Genomic DNA, 20,268 nt, shown 5'->3' with positions numbered 1-20,268 from the left:
CTGCTCCCGGCGCTGCGCTCAGCACCTCTGTGCGTGGCTCTGGCCAGGGCCGTGCGGGTGTCGGGATGCGCCTGCTCTGCTCCCTCCTTGCCTGTTTCTCCGTCCAGAGGTCATCCTTGTGTCCGCGGAGACTTTGTCTCTGCTGGGCGTAGCCAGGACTGAGATGGGTCCAAGGGGGTCTGCTGGCTTCCTGGGGGCTGAGCTGGGGGTCCCACACAGCCCCTGCCTGCGGGGAGCGCGTGAGGGCAGGGCCCAAGGCTGCGTGCAGGCAGCAGCTGCTGTTGCTGGGGGGCTTTGAAAGGGAGTCCGGCGGGCACCGCTCCCAGCTGTGCCCAAGGGGAGCACGCGGGGCTCGCAGCTCTGTGCGTAGGGCTCTGCTGGGATCTGCCCCTCAGGGCCGAGCGCTGGGCTCCTCCAGCGCATCCCTGTGACCTGTTTTCCGTCCACGTGGACAGTGTCTCGTCTGGGGGGTTGCGCTGGCTGGTACTGTGACTCGGGCTGCTACCGAAATCCGGAATAGAACTCCTTAACAGCAATGAGAAGTTAAGAAGCAGGCACTTCTTTCTTGCAGCGCTGGGCACACGGGGATCGCTCCACCCAGCGTGCACGCCTGTCTCATCCAACAGCACAGTTAAATACACATTTGATATACATATTCAATAGATTTACGAGAAATGTCACGCATAAACATCAACTTTCCGAGAAATCATTATAATACATCTCCTCCCATTCGCGCATGCTCAGTAATTTGAGTCAGGGGTCTTCTGGTGGTCTCGGGGGTCGTCAGGACACCCCCTCCTCAAATTCGTCGGTCGAACCCATCCTTGAAATCTCCGTATGTGGTCCTGAGAACAAGGTCATCTTTTCCTTGAATCTTCTGGCTTAAAAGTGATGGCTTAGAGCCCAAACAACCTACCTGGGCCTCGTTCTACCACCCCCAAACTTTCCCCAACACAATGGGCCAATTATCTAAGATAAGGAGGTGCCATCCTTCTCAGATAAGGAAGTTTTATGTTCCTTAAGGTAAGGATACTTCATATATAAAACTTAACCCTATATTTCTATGGTTAGTAAAATCACTCTACATTTATATTCCAGAATCACATTGATTAAGTATTCTCCTATTATTAACCATTGATATTGTTATTAATTATAATTCTGCTGATTGAAGTCCTCGATACCCAGATCGAGATGGAAGGGTACGGGGTTTCCTAGCAGCGAGCTGGTATTCATAAGGGGTTTGCAACACTTCGAAGGTTTTGCACCATTTGTTTCAGAAGTTTTGCAGCACCGGGACCTGTCACAGAAGGTAACGCGAGAGCAGATGCTCTCACTAACGCGGCCCTCGTTCCAAACACACTCACGCAGGCTGAGCTGTCCCATGAATTTTATCACCAAAACTCTGCAGCCCTTCAACGACAACTACAGCTGACACGGGAACAAGCTCGGGCAACTGTGCGTTCCTGAAGCAGCTGCCAGAACACAGTTACGCCCCCTTGATATGGGGTTAATCCGCGCGGTTTGTGCTCTCAAGAATTGTGGCAATCTGATATAACTCTCGTCCCGTCATTGGGCCCACACAAATACGTGCATGTAACTATCGACACCCATCCCAGCTTATTGTTTGCCTCTGCTCATGCAGGAGAACGTGCTCAAGATGTTTGCCAACACTGGACGTCAGCGTTTGCTTTCATGGGGGTTCCCACGCGTGTCAAAACAGGTAACGGGCCAGCGTATGCTTCTCGCGCAGTCCAAAACGTCCTTGCTCTGTGGGGCACCCAGCATGTTACTGGTATCCCGCACAACCCCACTGGACAGGCCGTCACTCAACGCGCCTATGGCACACTTAAAAATATGCTGTTAGAACAAGAAGGGGGAACGGAAGGGAGATCTGCAAACGAAAAGTCAGCGAAAGCAATGTATGTGCTCAGTTGTCTAAATGGTTGGAGTGACAATTCTTCCCCAATACAGAAACATTTTGGATCGTCTCCTGTACCTGAGGCCATCCGAGGGCAAGCTCCGGGGATGGTTCAGAATCTGGAAGCAGGGAACTGGGAAGGACCGTTCCCTCTTGTAACGTGGGGAAAAGGATACGCTTGTGTCTCTACAGCAGCAGTGAACACGTGGATCCCTGCGCGATGGGTACGACCAGCGCTCCAGGCTGCCTCGCGTTTGTCGGATTGTTAACGAGCTGTGTGGCAGCTCCATGGACATCAGTCACGGAAAGCAGAAATGTGTAGGGAACTATCAAAACCCAGCACTACTCCAGTGCCCGCCCTGATGGGGGGTTTTTCATATGTGGGGACCGTGCGTGGGCAGGGATGCCCTCCCATATGGGGGGCCCTGCACCATGGGAACCTTGGGGATGTTTACACCCAATAACGCAGTGATTTTACAGCGTAAAAGACCTAAACGAAGTACACGTAGCTTTGAATCTGACTGCCAAGACAATACAGAGTTTGGGAACTCAAGTGAAATTATTGCTGCTCCAGTCTTTGCACTTGGTGTGGCAAGTGCCCAGGCTTCGCTACGCTAAATAAATTGGGCTGTTGGCTTGCTAAGCAAACAAATGCAACTGCATCGGCGCTGTCAGCGCTGCTGACTGATGCAGGTGCTGCACGCGACGCTACTGTACAAAACAGAACCGCTGTCAGCCTGCAGAGCACATCTGACAGGCCTGGTTGCGTGCGCTGGCCACGCGTGCAGCAGCGTCTGGTCAGTACTCTTCCTCTGAATCTGCCGAGGGGATAAACAGAGGTGGCTCGGGGCGCAGGAGAGAGACAGGGCCCAGAGCGCACTCTGCGAACAACAGGGGAGCCCTGAAGGTGCTGCGCCTCCCTCCTTTCTCTGCCCTGACCCTGCTGATAAGCACCCTCCTGCTCGGCGGTGTCTCCGGTGTAGTCGGGGTGGTAACAGAACAGAGCAGCAATAGATTTTTTATTATGAGCACAAAATCACGGTTGCCAGGATTTTGATGGGCTTTGCTGCGTGAATCTGTCTGATCATTCGGAATCCATTCACAAAAGCATTCAAAACTTGCAAAAAGGAGTACAGAAACGGCAACAAAGGGATGGCTTTGATGTATCCAGAAATCTTTTTGGTGGGTTGACAAAAGCTTACTACAAGTAGCTGTAGGATGCTCATTCATTCCTTTTAGATGTGCATTTCTTATCTGCATTCCGTGCGTGTGGAAATGTGTGCAGACTTTAACAGATAAAGCCTTGGAACAAGCCTCTTCTCAGAAACAAAGCAGGGGAGATGTGGGTATTTCTCCAGCCAGTACGGTGCCAGTGAAAGCGCACCGTCCTTGGGGGAGGGATACAATCCTGCTCGCAGGAAGAAGCCATGGCAGGAGAAGGGAAGCTTTAGGATACAAGACATTGTCAGCAGAACTTATGGCTTGTTTCAACAGAGGCTTGCAAAAAACTAGTCACTGGCTTTGTAGGTAAGGAGGTTGCTGCAGTTGTTATGTCTGTAACAGCAGAAGAATGCTGTAGTAGAAAATTACTTTAAACAAGAAGGGGGAATTGTTGGGGACGACGAGTATCAGAAGCCACGGGAATGAGAAACAAGAAGCCACGAGAATGAGAAACAAGGGACTTTCCAAGAGAAGGAAAACAAGAGAAAGGACATCTGGGGGTGGATGGGCGATGGGAGGGTAGATAAGCACATAAGCTGTAACAATAAATGATTTCACTTAGCGTGCAGCGGGGGTCCGTGACTACGTTCCCACAGCCTTCCCTCAGCCATGACACTTTCTGAGGCCAAGAAAAGCTCACAACGCTCACCTGGCTGTCCTGTCGGGGCCAGGCCACGGCACTCACGCTGATCTGCTCCACAGCCTTCCCCGGCACTGAGGCCAGGCTGACAGGCCTGTGCTTCCCTGCATCCTCCTGTGGCTCTTCCTGTGGACGGGCGTCACGCGTGCTGCCCTCCCGTCAGCCGGGGCCTCCTCGCTCGGCCAGGGCTGCTGGGCAGTGGTGGAAAGTGGCCTGCCGAGCGCTTCGGCCAGCACCCTCAGCCCCAACGGGCGGGTCCCGCCCGGCCCCGCAGATCTGTGTGTGTCGCAGTGCGGTCGCAGGGCGCTGACCATTTCCCCCGGGGGGTGGGGGCTGCATCGTGCTCCCCGTGCCGGTCTCTGGCTCGGGGGCTGGGCACCCTGAGCACAGCTCGCCGGCACAGATGAGGCGCAGGAGGCGTTCAGCGCCGCAGCCTTTTCCTCAGCCTCTGTCCCCGCGCTGCCCCTGCCCCGCCAGGGACGGGGATTCTCCTCAGCCCTGCTGCTGCTGCTCCTGTCTGTGCAGACACAGCTTTCACGCTCTCTCACGGCAGCGGCAGATTCAGCTCTCGCCGGGCGCTGGCACTGCCAGTTCTACGCCCGCACACCCTCACGGCGTCCTTGGCGTCCTGCGCAGCTGCTGACCAGGCCCGGCCGCGCGGGGGCGGTGCTCGGCCTGCGCCCGAGGGGATGCCGCCTGGGATTGGTCGCTGGGCTGTCACTCTGCCCCCGTTTGGGCCTGCCCTGAGGCAATGCTGTCTGGGATTGGTCCTCTGGGCTGTCACTCTGCCCCCATTTGGTCCTGCCCTGAGGCAATGCTGGCTGTGATTGTCCCCGGGTGGTGAGGCTGCTGGGCTGCAGTGCCCGCCCTCCACCTGGGGCAATGCTTCCTCTGATTGGCTGCCTGGGATTTCCCCCTTGCTCCTCCCATCTAATGACGGGTCAGACAGCTTATCAATCATCACGTGCTGCTCTCCCACACGGCGTGATTGGTGGAGCCAGCCTGCCCCGCCCCTGCAGGGTGCCCAGCTTTTTCCACTCTTGCCGCCTTTCCTGCAGGCCAAAAGTGAGAGTGCAGACTCTCTCGGTGCATCTTTGGACCTATAAAAAGTGGGCTTTGCCCTAAAAATGAGAGTTTAGACGCTTAAAATGAAGCTCTAGGCCTGAATAATGTTGTGATTCCTAAAATGAAGGCTTTGAGCTGTAAAAGTGGGGTTAGGGCCCTGTGAAAGAGAATTTGGACTCCAGAAATGAAGCTTGGAGCCCTGTAACGGATGGTTTGGAAACGGAAATGAGGCTTTGGACACTGCAATGAGCTTCAGTGTCTTAAAGCAATGTTTGGGCTCTAAAAAGGAGACTTTGCAAACTAACCCCGAGGCTTTGACCCTGAAAATCAGGAGTCAGGCCACATATTAGACATTGGACCTAAAGTGAAGGTTTGGACCATAAAAACGAGGCTTTGAAATCTGTAGGAGAGAGTTCAGGCCCTCAAAATTGAGGTCTGGAAAATAAAAATGAGGCTTTGGACCTTAAAAATGAGACTTTGGCCATGAGAAGTTGATGCCCCAAGCCTGTCAGTGTTTAAGAGGCACTTGGGCAGTGTCGGTATTAACGAGCTTTAACCTGGTCAGGCCTGAACTGGTCAGGCAGTTTGACCAGATGATCGTTGTAGGTCCTTCCAACTTAAATACTCTATTCTATCATATTGTAAGAAAACAAAAAAAAAAGAGGCTTTAAGCCCTAAAAATTCCAGAATGGATCCTACAAATTAGACTATGGGAGCTATGGGAGCTAAAGAGAGTGTTTGGACCTGGAAAGGAGGCCTTGGACCCTAACAGAGAGCCTTTCAACCTTCAAAATCAGAGTTGAGGCAATAAAAATGATACTTTGGGCCCTTAAAATGAGTCTTTGAACCTTTGGAGTAGGGTTTGATCTTCTAAATGAGGGTTTGTATCCTAAAAATGAGAATTTAGATCTTGAAAATGACTGTTTGGACAACCAAAATGAGAGTTTGGGCCCTAAAAATGAGACTTGAAGTTTGAACTTTAAAAACATGTGACTGCACCTTAAAACTGGGTCTTTGGACACTGAAATGAGCCCTTGGACCCGGAAAATGATTGTCGTAGTTCAGCCCCGATCGGGACCAAACTACGCAGTCTCCATTCCTCTCACAAGGAAAATTCTTCACAACAGGCTGGCAGACACCTCTCAGGACGTTTTTACATCTCATTCACATCTCCTCTCCTCCCCACTTCTCTCAGCCGGGCCGGGCCCAGTCGGGCCCAGTCGCCGCCCGGCGGGAGGCCAGAGGGTGAAACCTGCAAGGCCCACGAGGCTCGCGCCTCCCCCTCTCTGTCCTGCTCAGCTTCTTCACATCTTCTCTACTTCCTTTTTGTCTGTTTTCCCCTTCTTAAATGTGTTACGGCAGAGGCGTTATCATGGAACGTGCTGACACCAATTGGCTCGGCCTTGGCCAGCAGCGGGTCCGCCCTCGTCCCGGCCGAGTCCACTGAACAAAGAGGAGCAACTTCTAGCAGTTTCCGATAGAAGCTGCCACCTTAGGCCCCCCTCGCTAAACAAAACCAGAACAGTGATGATTTAGTCTCTAAATTGAGGATTTGGGGCCCTTTAAATAGGATTGTGTGGCTTGAAGATGCAGCTTTGGACTAAGAAATGAGGCTTTGTGCCCTAAACATGAAGGTTGGCAATGAAAAATGATGATTCGGGCCTTCAAAAGGAGGACATATCTAAATCTAATTAACATACTCCTTAGATGCACCACAGGGACTTTATCACCCTCTGCCCTCTGGCTGGGCAGGGCCAGCTCGATTGATGGATCCCCGAGTGTTGACTAACCAGGTGGCTTTTGCTAAATGTTTATCCCAATTTTTGAAGGTCCCACCACCCATTGCTTTCAGTGTAGCTTTCAGCAGTCCATTGTGCCGTTCAATCTTTCCAGAGGCTGGTGCGTGATGGGGGATGTGGTATACCCACCCGATGCCGTGCTCTTTGGCCCAGGGGTCTATGAGGTTGTTTCGGAAATGAGGCCCGTTGTCTGGCTCAATTCTTTCTGAGTGCCATGTCGCCAGAGAACTTGCTTCTCAAGGCCCAAGATGGTGTTTTGGGCAGTGGCGTGGGGTACGGGATAGGTCTCTAGCCACCCAGTGCTGGCTTCCACCATTGTAAGGACGTGGCGCTCACCTTGACGAGTTTGTGGGAGTGTGATGTAATCAATCTGCCAGGCCTCTCCATATTTATACTTCAGCCATCGTCCTCCCTACCAAAGAGGCTTTAACCGCTTGGCCTGCTTAATAGCAGCGCATGTTTCACATTCATGGATAACCTGTGCAATAGTGTCCATGGTCGAGTCCACCCCTCGATCACGAGCCCATTTGTATGTTGCGTCTCTTCCTTGATGGCCCGAGGTGTCATGGGCCCACCGAGCTAAAAATAGCTCACCCCTGTGTTGCCAGTCTAGGCCCACTTGGGAAACTTTAATCATAGCAGCCTGATCCATCCTTTGGTCATTTTGGTGTTCTGCCGTGGCTCGACTCTTGGGTACGTGAGCATCTATGTGACGGACTTTTACAACCAGATTGTCCAGCCGGGCAGCAATCTCCTGCCACAGTGCGGCAGCGCATATGGGTGTCCTGGTTCTGGCTAGAGCAGAGTTAATATTCACCTGGGCTGTGCAGAGAACTGGAGCTGGTGGCCCCTATGGCTGGGGCACCCAGCTGGGATAGTTAACTAATGAGCCAACAGCTGGGGTAAATTTACCCAGCTGAGCCCAAGGGCTGTTCCATCCCGTCTGACATTGCTCAGGGTGTCAGTGAGGAGGGTGCTGAGGGGAGCCTCCTGCTACTTGGAAGAAACTGGGTGTGGAGATTTGTAAGCCATTATACTGTATTTGTATTCCATCACTGTTTTGTTTTGGTTTTTTTTTCTGTTATTGCTGTTAAATTTACTTTTTGTTCAATCTCAACCCACGTGTTTTTGCTGGTTTTTTTTTGTTTACCAGTTCTCCCCCTATTCTCTCGGAGGGTGGGGGAACGAGAGAGAGACTGCGTGGTCTGGTCCCGGTCAGGGCTGAAGTACGAAACATGGTGTTTCTGTGCCTGTGAACCCCCTGGAAAAGAGCGCTCTGGGGCACTCAGAACCCTGGGCTCTGTTTGCCCCTTACACACAGACGTGTGTGACCCATCCAGCCTTCTTCAAAGGGAAGCTGTGCGTAGAACAATTTATGGTCTCCAGCATTTTTAAACTGGTATTTAAGGTGCAGACTATTTGAAGGAGAAGCTATCCACTGCACCTTTAATTGAGAAAGACAGATGCAAGTGTCATGATTTCATTTTACAGCAATAAAAGGACACACAGGTTGGGAGCTGGGAGATTAATTTTGCATTCACATTAAGTGATTTTCCGACAGTTAGCACAACCTGCAGGTTTTTACAGTTGACTGTGTCCTTTCAACATACAAATTGTAACATCAGCCTTATGCAGAACACATTACTGAAGGCAGTTGGGTTTTTTTTTTGTTAAGTAGAATTGTTCAAATGTTTTTATGACACACTGGTCCAGACACCAGCAGGGTCTAAGGGAGTGACTGTCAGTTATTTGGACCTTCAAGCCCCTGTCGCTCAGATCAACCACTCATGGTTTCGTCTTCATATGCATTAATTCACCAAAGACTCCAACTCGTTTCAAAATTTTAATAAATGGTTCTCTCATATACACAGTCTTTTCCCCACAGTAACATAATCGCGATCGACATCTACAAAATAATTTCCATTAACATCTACAAAACACTTTACAGATACATTACTAATTTGTCTGAACTGAAACGGTTTACAAAACACATCCAAAACCCACAAAACATTAGTAAGGCTATAGCAAAATTAAGGAATTTAAGACATACTAATAATGAAACTGGATACTACTCTTCCATATTGTTTCTACTCCTGTTTCACACTGTTTCTCTATGGCTACTCCTTCTTTCATAAGCCTTCCTGTGATATGGTGGAACACCTCTGTATCTGTTAACGTTCCCCCGCTCTCGTCCCCCTTCAGGTACAGTCCGTTCAGTGGGAGTCCGACCTCTAAACCCTGGGGACCTCGATCGTGAACGGTATCTTCTGTAGGGGGGTGACCTTGATCTGGAATGGCGAGAGCCACGTGACCTTGACCTGGCACGAGAGTTACGGCTCTTCCCTTTGCCTCTTCTTGGATGAGGTGGTGATCGCAGGTAGGAACGGGAACGGGAATGGCTAAGTGATCGAGAGGAGGAGTTAGTGCGGGAGGAACTTGATCTTGAATTGGAGTAGCTGAAAGAGTAAGATGAAGCAAGATGAGGAGACTTGGATCTTAAAAAAACCACAGCACACACAAAAAATAGATGATGTTAATTCAAAACAGTCACTCTCCCCAGTTCTTTACCTCCCAAATTTGGTTTGGTTTCTTTACCTCTCCACAACTGCTGCTTTGTCAGTGGAAAAGCAAACAGGAAGGGTCAGTGTATGTATGGTCTGTCCCATGAACGACCATAGCTGTTGACTGATTTAAACTGGTGCATACTGGCCGCTACTGGTATGTGAACGTGCACATTTTTCACTGCTCCACAACTACATCCAGTGCAAATCAGTTGTGTTGCAGTAAGATAGAAAAAGAGCAAGTCCTAACGGCTACAGGGCAGTAACAAACACCAAGAAAACGTGATTTAGCCTGGAGACAGTAAAGCTCAACTCTAAAAGGCCAGCTTAGTCTACTTCGCTTCATACTTAGGTGGTGCTTGGAACGGGGTGAAAAATACTTGTCCTGCAATCCTACATACAGGGCTATTTGATCAACACTTCTAGCCAGGTGTCCCAGCAAAATCTGGCACATACCTCTCGCTCTGACCAAGGACAGCGATCGCATTTCAAGCAAAATCATATCGTAACGCTTCTACACTCCGCCTCTCGTCATACGACTCCATGCCATTGCTCTAGGAAAGACCCTGACAGCATGACTAAGAGAGAGTCCCGGTTAAAATCTCTCCATGTATCCACAGGAGATACAGAAAGGAGGAAATGAAGACAATTTCTCTCATGTATCTCCTCCCCGGTGCTTTGAGGCAATGCTTACAAGCAGAACAGGGAGACGCAGGAAATCCAGCAGCCACAGCTATTCAGTTTCTAGCCTCCTCACGGCTGCCGGGAGGAGAAGGCTGTCGTTACAGAGAAGCTTTAGCAAAAGCGACGCTTGTTCCTTAACAACTGCTGCCCAGTTATAACTGTCCGTCACCTGTAACCGCTGCCGTATCTGAGCTGGCAACCCACACATGAAACTGCCATCACTGCTGATCTCCTGAACCATCCACTGCATCTGACGACAGAGAGGTGGAGTGGAACTCCTCCTGATCCTTCTAGACAATCTGCTTCTCCTTCACGGAGGAACCGAGAGGAAACGGCCTTAAGCTGCACCAGGGGAGGTTTAGATTGGATATCAGGAAAAATCTCTTCACCAAAGGGTGGTCAGGCACTGGAACCGGCTGCCCGGGGAAGTGGTTGAGTCACCATCCCTGAAGTTGTCCTAAAATAACAGTGTGGAATTTTCCAATCATTTGCTCCAGCAGTATCGGCTAAGTTGTTAAAGGAATCATGTCAGAGGCCAATTTCTATTGGGAAATCAATTTCTACAGCCCTGTTCAGCCAGCAATCAAAAGCCTGGCTTTCCACCTGATCCTTTAATTAGATTTAGTTTTTATATGTAATTATGGTTTGCTCAAAAAGTATTCATTGTTCAGAGTCCTCTTTTCAATCACGTAGCAGAGGTTTTTGTAAAATAATCTTACTGCAAGCACAGAACCCCTTTGTTAAAGCCAAGTCCAATTAAGCCATTTAAAAATTAATTACCACCTGTATTTTCCACAGCTCTCTGCGCATACGTATTCCATTATAAATCAGCTGCTGTATAAGTGATGTGTTACGGCCTCATTTAACAGGTGACAAGTAGTCACCTACTGCATTTCTGTAGAACACTTACCGTTCCCAGCCCGGTCTGGCACCTGAGCAGTGAACTGCAGTGGCTCTCATGGGGTGACCTTTTGGAGTGGGGAGAGGGAAAAGGGAAAAAAAATCCCATTCAGTTTATCTGAAGATTTTTTTATTTAAGAAATTCTGAAGTTCCTGTCACTTACCAGCTGTGGGTATGGGCTGTCCTGGGGGGCCCAGCAGACTCGGCAGTGCTGGCTGTCTCAGTGCAGGAGCCTGACAGCCCCTGTGAATACAAGCAAGAGTTGCAAAATAAGCTCTACTGAAATACAAGACTCGCTGCTTGTGTTGACATAAAACTGAGCTTCTCTTCCAACACACTGCCGACGGACAGCGAGGAAGATGTAGCGAGTTCAGCAGCACTCACCAGAGCAGCAGGAGGGGTAACAGCCAGGAGTGGTGGTGGAGGTGGTGGCAGTGGCGGCGGCTGCTGCTGCGGCTCCCGAATCTGCGCAGAGCGCCTTTTTGTGTAGCCAGTTCCGTTGCTGAAGCTGTTCACAGCCTAGAGGCAGAGAAACATTTACAAAGAGGTGACAGGAAACTTCAGGAGATGTACGAAGAAAGGCCTCCACAGGGTACAACCCCTTGTGTATTCCTGTCCGTGCTATCAGCCCTACAATAAATCAACACACAGAGGTGTGAACAGATGGCATTAAACACCGGTATCAATGACTGGCAACGCAGAGTCTCTGTCTTTGAGGGCCTTCACTGTTAACACCAAACTTGAAAGGGAGGCAATCCTGTTAAACAACAGCGGGACCTGAATTTGCCCCATGGCCTCCACAGCGTTGTGAGCTTCTGTAACAGCAGATCATGTACTTGAGCAGGAAACTGAGCCGTATTCAATCCAGCCCTGCTTAAGGCCGTGTCAGTGAATGCTTCCTTCCCTGCCAGCTGTTTGCAAGTAGACTTTTCTGACAAACAGTTTACGGAAACGTCATCACGTTACCTGGCGTAGGAACCTGTTGGCAACTAATGCATCTGGAGAAACGTCTGTCTGGTGACACGTTGGGCAGGTGTGTTCCTCAGATTCCAGCAGCGCTGTTCTAATGCCTGTGAAGAATTAGAATCATCAACACAGATTTTAGCCCAACCATGGATATTTTGTGAGTTCTAACCAATGATAAAAAGACATCTCTGATTAATGGGTGAATGTGGTCTTGAATGGAGAGCATGGAGCTCTAATTGTCCAACAGCGTACAAAATGTCTAGTACGAAGCAAATACCTGTACGGTTTTGATATTTCACTGTTGTAACATTGGAAGCTGTGGAGAAGGCTCTGTCCTGGTGTTTTGACTCGACTTTTTTCAGCTGTCTAGTACAGCGAGCGGTCCCCAAGCTCAACATTAACGAATAAAACACATCTCAAAAAACATTAGTAGGTTCCAGTTCTGAGGGTTTTATCCAGCTCTCCCGTGGAGAAGAATGTGCATTAAATGCCTGACTATCTGTTGGTTGCAGACCACAGGAAATCACCAGAGCTGGCTACAGAATTCTGTATGAGAGAACGGGCTGTGGACAAGCTCAATGCTTTCAAGATCTCACGCTGTAATCACCTGCACAGTTCCGCACTCTCCTCCCACTCATCTTTCCACATGTAAAGAGGATTTAACAACAGGTAAAAAGGGAAAAAAGCTTTCTGCCTTTTTTCCTTTATACAAGAAGAGACCTTTCCTAGTCACAGTGTACTTCAGTGTGAAACAGAACTGGTCTCCAAGTACAGCCGTTATCTCCTGTATCTGCTTTCAGAAGGTCAGATGTGATCTTTTGAATCAACAAACATGGGGGTAACACTCACATTCATCACAGTAACTGTTTCCACAGCAGGGAATCACAGCTGCGTCAGTCATGATCTCTTTGCACATGGGACACAACAGCTCCTCTGGAACGGGATCTGAGGAGGAGGAGGGTGGCTGCTCTGACAGAAAAGGAGGCTTCTCCTTCTTTCCTCTAGCATAAGCTTCCCTGGGGGGGTTGGGGAAGGAAAAAGACAAAAGTTAAAGATGGGTAAAGGAAAACATTTCCAAGCTTTGGATTTTACCACAGCAAGATCATAGAGTCATAGAATCTTTAAGGCTGGAAAGATCTCCAAGATCATAAAGGCCAACTGTCAACCTAACACCACCACGCCTACTAAACCATGTCCTGAATAACAGATGGAATTCTTCTCCCTGCACATTCCCCTTCCAAAACACAGGCTTAGTTGTTCAAAATACTTTTCTACAGCGACAGCACTACAAGAGGGAGGGAGGAACAATTTTCCTTCTGCAGAATTCTCCCATTCATTGGATCAACTAAGAGATTAGCTCAGACTAGGAAAATAACTTTTGGACAGCTAGGAATCAGGTGAAACGAACCCCCCTCTCCTTTGCCAGAGGGGAAATGTGAACTGCAGGCTCAGGATAAAGTTATCTCTGTGCAACTACATTTTATAAATGACAGAAGTCTATGTCACAGCTTCCACTAAAGGAGATCCGTGACAGAAGAACGGAAGTGCTGCCACGTGCATTGTCAAACAGCCACTCTTCTCAGCACACAGCAGGATTTTTTTAGTTTAGAGTCACAGGAAAACCTCAGTCTGCTTCACACATGAGATCTGATCAAAGTCAGAGCGGGAGGAAATCTCTGTCCAACAGCAATTGGTTAAATTTTGCAAGAAGCCTTTGAAAGATCAACCAGAAGCAAAACGAGCTCTCAATGAGAACGACTTGCCTGGAAACTCTACTGAAATGTTCTGCAGACAGACAGATCCTTAGCGTACCCGCAATTTAACCAACTTCCAGGGGCACGAGCAGTTGGTACCACCCTAATTCCATATGGGAAAGGATCCCGGATTTGAAGGTGAGGATACAACGACAGTGTTTCCTCCCTCGAAATGACACAGCCTGGCCAGCTGGCTTGCACTGCCACTCGGACATCTACGCATGCTTTCCCTCGTTCGCTTCTTGGTCAGTCCAGTTAATTCCATACTTACGCATTAATAAATGGTATGACGTATTTTCCATCAGTGGTTATCATCGCGCCCTTTGTGCTGGGATCTTTCACCTCCATCATGAAACTCCTTGGAATTCCTGTGCTCTTTCTCAGTCTGGGAACAGACCCCAGCTTTTTGTCCTGTTAAGAAAAGAAACGCAGACATCTCTCATCTTAACACCCACACGCAAAATGACATTTCAATGATGATTTTAGGCGGCAAAGCCTTTACTCCTCTCCTTTCACCTATCGTAGGGGCTGCTCGGCTGAAATACTTATTTCCTAAATGACTATAGCCAGGATGACCCAAAGCCTTGAGCAGTGCTTTGAACTCAGTCGATGTTCTTTGGCTTAACTTCAGGTTCCTAAGGGTGAGATATCCCTTGGCTCCTTCCACTCAGAGAAGAGACACAAACCCGCTCCTCCTGCAAAGCGCAGTTCAGAGGGAGAGCTCAGTTCAGTGCTCTGAACCAGTCACTGGGGAAACTGACATTCACTGTCTCTGTAGGAAGGCTGGATTCACACCTCATGCATATCCATTCAGTGCCCAACGCTAAATGGCAGGAATGCTCAACCAGAGGCTGTGGAATTCACATCAGCAAATATTCCACAGATGGGGTCAACAGAAACATCTTGTGTTTACACAAAATACTAAAAACTGTGAACGGTCTTTGAAAAAAAAACCTAAAACCAGAAAAATTTCCATTAATACTGAAATATAGAAAAATAAGCCCGAAAGTTCACAGAGAAACATCTGTGGACAAATTTAATGTCCATGACGTAGAAAATCCAAAACAGTTACACTGATAATTCCAGGTTTCCCTTCCAGTTTGAAGGCCTTTGCAGCATTGCCGTATAAGCTCTGTATTTCACCCCAGGAGAAACAACTCTTAACGTGAGCATTCACGGATTTGTTACCTAAGTGCCACGGCACAAAAATTAAAAGCTTGGTAACACCACAAATCCCCCACGGTCTTACCCCATGTGCTGGGCAGTTCCTTATGTAGTGGCCAGGTTTCCCACAACGGAAGCAAGTATATGATGGTGGAGGGGCAGCCAAGGGATTCTTCACGTAACTAGAAGTTTTTTGGGAAAAAAAAAAGAAAAAGGTATGCATGTGTCTCTCTACAATTTGTCCACAGGCTCCAAAGAACACATTTGACATTATCAACACCTACTTGACTGGATCATATTCACGGCAAGACTGCGTCATCATAGCTTTTATCTTCTCTTCTTCGGTGGCACTGGCTTCAGCCAGGTTGGCAGTCTGTGTAACGGGGAATTATTTGACACACATTAGAAACACCCTTCAGCCCACACAGCCAACGACACCAGCACTCACCCACTGCTGTAAAGAGCAGCACGGCGCTGGCTGCGCTTGCGCAGAAACAGCTGCTCATACAAAACACAGGTGTCCCGACGGTGTTCTGGGGGTCCTTACGCCGTTACATGGTGTTTCTGTGCCTGTGAACCCCCTGGAAAAGAGCGCTCTGGGGCACTCAGAACCCTGGGCTCTGTTTGCCCCTTACACACAGACGTGTGTGACCCATCCAGCCTTCTTCAAAGAGAAGCTGTGCGTAGAACAATTTCTACTCTCCAGTATTTTTAAACTGGAATTTATCTGCAGATATTCAAAGGAGAAGGTATCAACTGTACCTTGAATTGAGAAAGATGTATGCCTGTATCTTTATTTCATTTTACAGCAATAAAAGGACACACAAGACTAGGAAAATTGTTTTTTGCTTGCTGAAATTCAGCCTCAGACACAGAAGCATTAAAAGGAATCAGGTTTTTTATAATCCCTCATCAGGACAAAATACTCTTTTCAGTAGAAACCTGGCCACCGTGTGCTGTAGGCAGGCCAAACTGTGCGTTCCCCCGCTACTAACGTCTTCACATTAAGTGATTTAACGACAGTTAGCACAACCTGCAGGTTTTTGTTCCAGCTGACTGTGTCCTTTCAACATTCAAATTGTAACATCAACCTTACACAGAACTACGTGTTCACATTATTGAAGGCAGCTGGGTTTTTTTTTTAAGCAGTATTTGCTCAAATGTTTTCATGACACACTGGTCCGGATACCAGCAGGGTGTAAGGGAGTGACTGTTGATTAGCAATAATAAACCAGAAATCTGTTAGCACCTTGCCCGCACGCACTGCCAGTCTGCACTAAAGAGGTTAAAGCAACACTTTTGAGCTGCTCTGTGTCGTGTTCCTGAATTTTCCTGAAATACTTGATGTTATGCAGCCTTATGTAGAGGCTGCTCAGGTGTCTTCCCAAACTGAGAACTACTCTTTACACGACAGCATCAAATATACACACAGCTGTACATCACCGTATAACATTTAAAAACACCGAGCAAACACTTTTTTTCTTTTAAGTATTTGACAGAACATATCTATACCTGTGTAAGCTGGGACACAGAAATCGATGCGGAAGAGCCGTGCACCTGTTCACAACACATTAAACACATAGTCAAGTTCTACAAGCAAAACACAGCAACAGTGAACCTCTGCTGTAGTCTGAACGTCTGCACTCTGTCCTCTGAGTGTCACTGAAAGAGGCATTTCCAACCTGCTGTCATTTGAGTTTGTTCAAAACACAGTCCCAGCCTATGACCGCTGAAGAGTGCCTCTGTGGTTCCTGAGAAGAAATGAAAATAACCAAACCCGCTTGGGATCAACCTATTGCTCCAGAATATCTCGGAGAGGGACCCTGGCCCAATCCTCGGAAAGCAAACAAGAAATTAGGAAAGCTGTCTATTGGAGTCCAGCATTAAACAGTTTATCATCGACCAGTTACTGAAACGGAACCGTTCAGAAACTGTTAATTAGTTCTTGTCCTTTTTCAGGAAGCAGTTGTTGTATGGCCTGCAGGCAACAGTCTGATTTTCTTACGAAAGTGGTGGCACTCTTTTCTCCTAAACAAATATCAAAAGCAGCAAGTATGCACAAAAGCTTATACTTTGTTCATGAACTTCTGGATTAGATGACAGCTTATCCAGGATCAGATCCAATGATCCAGGGTTAGAGGAACGCCTCTCACCATTCCAGAGAAGAGAAAGCAGTTATCCTTAAAAGAAAGGTGAAAAATACAAAACACCACCTAGTAACTTTTCTGCTATCAGGACTATTTTGAAATGCGTAGTTACGCATAGTATTCGACCCGAGTGACAAATCAAGATCTCGACCATCACCAGTCAAGTATCTCCTTCTGTTACTTCTTTATATTTCAGCAGCCGAATGGCAGTGCTGTCAACTCTGAAGAAAAATGCTGTCCCTTCTCCACGGGTAAATTCCAAGTGGCAGTACACTAAAGAAAGGCTTCACCTTTGGGAAATTAAAGCAGCATCAACCCTGAAGTCACCCAGATCCAAAAATGTGCTGCAGGCAGAAGTTCAGGAAAGCGACGGGGATTTTACCCACAGGTGCACCCGGCTCTAACCCTGCAGCAAGATCTCCACACTGGGTTTTAGATATTTTCATTTGCAGACAAACTGCTAAACTGAACTGCTTCATCAGATAAAGTGGAAAGATCAAATGCAGAGCTGTAGAAGACCACTTTGTGTCGCAACGAGTTAAATCCACCGCAATCTATTAAAGAAGTTTAAGCCCTCAGAGGGGCCCAACCAACATCACTTCAATTATCCAGTTCTAGGAATAAAGACCCAAGTATTGAAGGATGTGAAAAGGAATCAGTTAGCCTCACAGAACTGTTCTCAACATGGATGGGATGTGTTGGGTTTGGTATTTGTTGGAACCTCAAGTCCCATGTAAGGAACAGCACCAACTTTAACAAGAGTGGTTTGTCAGTGGTTTTTGATAACGTCTGTAAACTGCATTAGGCAAAAAAAAAAGTATTTAAAACAAAAGCGAAGGACACAAAGTGAAAATGGCAAAAATGACACAGGTGTGTGTGTGTTTTATATAAAGTGCACAAGTATGTGTGTATGTGGGTATGGAATCAAGCGCGGTGTGTAGGAACAAGTGTGAGAGTGTGTTTTTACATACTGCTTTTGGTGTTCCGCTCACTGGCTCAGCTGGACTTCTAGAAAAAGAAAGAAAGAAAGGTGATCAGAACTTGAAATAAAGCACTTGTACCCCACAGAAAGCAGTGAAGACAGATTATAAAGCCTCAACATCAGCACCTTATGTACTGATAGCCCAGCGAATGTGGGAATTTATTCATATACATAAACTGTTCTCTCCTGGAACATCCAGTGCCACTAAAAACAACCACAAACATCCCAATTCTACTCTGTCACAAATTATTCCAAGACTTCCAGGGACAGAACACAACAGGGCAAGAGGAAGTCCTCAGGTATTTTGCCTCTGCTCTCTAAGTATCAAAACCAGGAAATCTGTGCTACAGTGTCCTGTTCTTAAATAACCAGCCATCAAACCAGGAAGGTAACTGTAGCCAAGCTGTAGATCCCTGGTGTTACAAACAGGCACCAGATACAGAACTGAGTTTCTAAGAAAGAACAGTGATGGCCTAGACACTGCGAAGGGCAAGTGTACTTAGCGCAAAAAGATCAGTCACCTGACCATATTTAGCCATGGCAGCGCCAAAAATACCAAATGGGTTACATCTGCTGTATGGGCTGAAAACAGGAGTAGAAATGTCACCTGACAGCAGTTCCTAGGATCTGGTGTGATTTAGGAGTCCTGTGACAAACGTACTGTCCCAGCAGGCTTAAAAATGTCCGTCTGCTTTGGGACATCGAACCTACCCCATCACAACAAAAATTAACAGCAGCTTTAACAGGAAAGAGAAATCTGAATGCCTCTGTACGCCAATATCCAGGAAAAAGTGAACAGACTGCACCCGCTACCAAAGAATACAATGCTTTAGGGACACTCACGGGACAGAGGTTTTGCTGGGAGCTTTAACTCCTCCAGCAGGGATTCGTCTCACAATTACCGAGCAGTTCTTCGGAATCAAGGTATCATCATCTGTGTATTCTGAAAGCAATACAGGAATAAATCAGGAAGAGATAAAAAACTCTAGAACACATTCTAAAGAAAAGACTGTTGTAAGGGTGCCAGAGAACTAAAGGAAAAAAGATAATGTTCAAGGAGTGAAAACAATTTACAAGTCTCATTATTTCTGAAAATCCCATCCCAAAGTCTCCAATCACATTCAAGCTCCTCAAGATGGCAGATCACCAAACGGAAACATCATACTAAGTAATACAAACCCATTATCAGCTCCAAGAATTGAGCAGATTTAAATGAATTTATGACTTCTCTAAGAATCCTTCTTGCTTATATTCACCATAAATGTTCTGCCGCAAAACTTCAGTACCGGCCCGACACCGTTACCGTGCACTATCAGGGAAAAAACCACCCACGGTTAGAAATGAATGATGAACTGATGCTCCATAGCATCTGCGTGGCAGTGTCCCTGGTGTACAGCAGCAGTTCTATTAACAAGAAATGCCAAACTGTCCTTCAGAGGCAGCCAACACTCAAGTGCACGATGGCTTTAAGGGCTCTGCTGAGATTCCAACTCACAGCTGCACTCTTGACCCAAAATGTTGCTGGGGAGCAGTTTCTGCAACAGCCACAGAACCAGTTTTCCAGTGCCGCGGCGTACAAGAAGTTGAAGGCAAAGTTAAGTGACCAAACCCGCTGTTTTTCTTCAAGTCAGCCACCTGTTCCATTGCCATCCCGTTCAGCTTCCTCCAGCAGATTTCAAAGAAATCTGGCAAGCCTGTTCTTATCAGATATCCTCCCACATTTCCGTATCATTTTCCCTGAAGAATTCCCGGAAAGCAAAACCTTAGTGAGCTCTCCACGTTGCACATGAAGCGCGGGCACTTGTAGCCTGGCTGTGTGGCTGAAACACAGCTCTGGCGGTGGTTGTCAGAAGAGCCGCGAGGAAGGAACAGCTCTGTGGGGCTCCCAGCACAAGTCCCAGCTAGGGATGGAGGGCGAATCCCATTGTCGCTTCCCACCCCGCGCCCGCCGCCCCCACGCACCTTCTTTGGTCTGGGCGTTGGTGATCTGCAGGTCGCTGTTGGGCGCCTTCAGCTTCTCCCGGGCCATGATCTGGCGCTTGAGGTCGCGCAGGGAGATGTGCAGGCCGTTGAAGATGAGCGTGTGGTACTTGAGGCTGGAGGAGAACTTATAGTGCAGGCAGGACATGGTGAGGGCAAGGCGGTGTGTCCTCGGCAGCGGCGCCTACCGCAGCACACAGGGCCGTGGGCTCTGCTCTGAGTTGGGGCACGCAGCCCCGGCTCGGCCTCCGCTCCCTGTCTGGCACACAGCGCTGCCAGGCCGGTGTGTTTGGTGGCTACGGCGACTGCGGTGCCCCGGCCTCAGCGTTCCGCCAGGGCTTTAGGGGCACCAAGCAGAGGGGCTGGGCCAGCGGTGGTTCTAGGCCACGTTCCGTTGCCCCGACAAGACGCTGCCTGGCGCCACGAGCGGAACCAAACAGAACAGTCCGGCCACGCCCGGTCACCTGTCTGCTGGCTGTGCAGCCA

General features: G+C 48.3%; 1 protein-coding gene across 1 annotated transcript; it reads right to left on the bottom strand.

Moving 5' to 3' along the window:
- Window positions 1-2,716: 2,716 nt before the first annotated feature.
- Window positions 2,717-19,930, bottom strand: LOC147600381 (E3 ubiquitin-protein ligase RBBP6-like). Its single transcript, XM_086751273.1, has 14 exons — window positions 19,765-19,930; window positions 18,646-18,745; window positions 18,410-18,448; window positions 17,792-17,828; window positions 16,186-16,230; window positions 14,958-15,046; window positions 14,759-14,855; window positions 13,781-13,920; window positions 12,605-12,771; window positions 11,756-11,859; window positions 11,174-11,308; window positions 3,789-3,905; window positions 3,303-3,363; window positions 2,717-2,799 (listed from the first exon to the last, which is right to left on the bottom strand). The coding sequence occupies exons 1-14, from the start codon at window positions 19,928-19,930 to the stop codon at window positions 2,717-2,719; spliced, it is 1,380 nt and encodes a 459-aa protein (XP_086607399.1).
- Window positions 19,931-20,268: the final 338 nt, after the last annotated feature.

Source organism: Chlamydotis macqueenii, chromosome 6 (assembly GCF_036417535.1).
Source record: "Chlamydotis macqueenii isolate bChlMac1 chromosome 6, bChlMac1.mat, whole genome shotgun sequence".
Classification (NCBI taxonomy): domain Eukaryota; kingdom Metazoa; phylum Chordata; class Aves; order Otidiformes; family Otididae; genus Chlamydotis; species Chlamydotis macqueenii.
The sequence above is the reverse complement of the archived record's forward strand: the minus strand, read 5'-3'. Positions and strand labels throughout refer to the sequence as shown.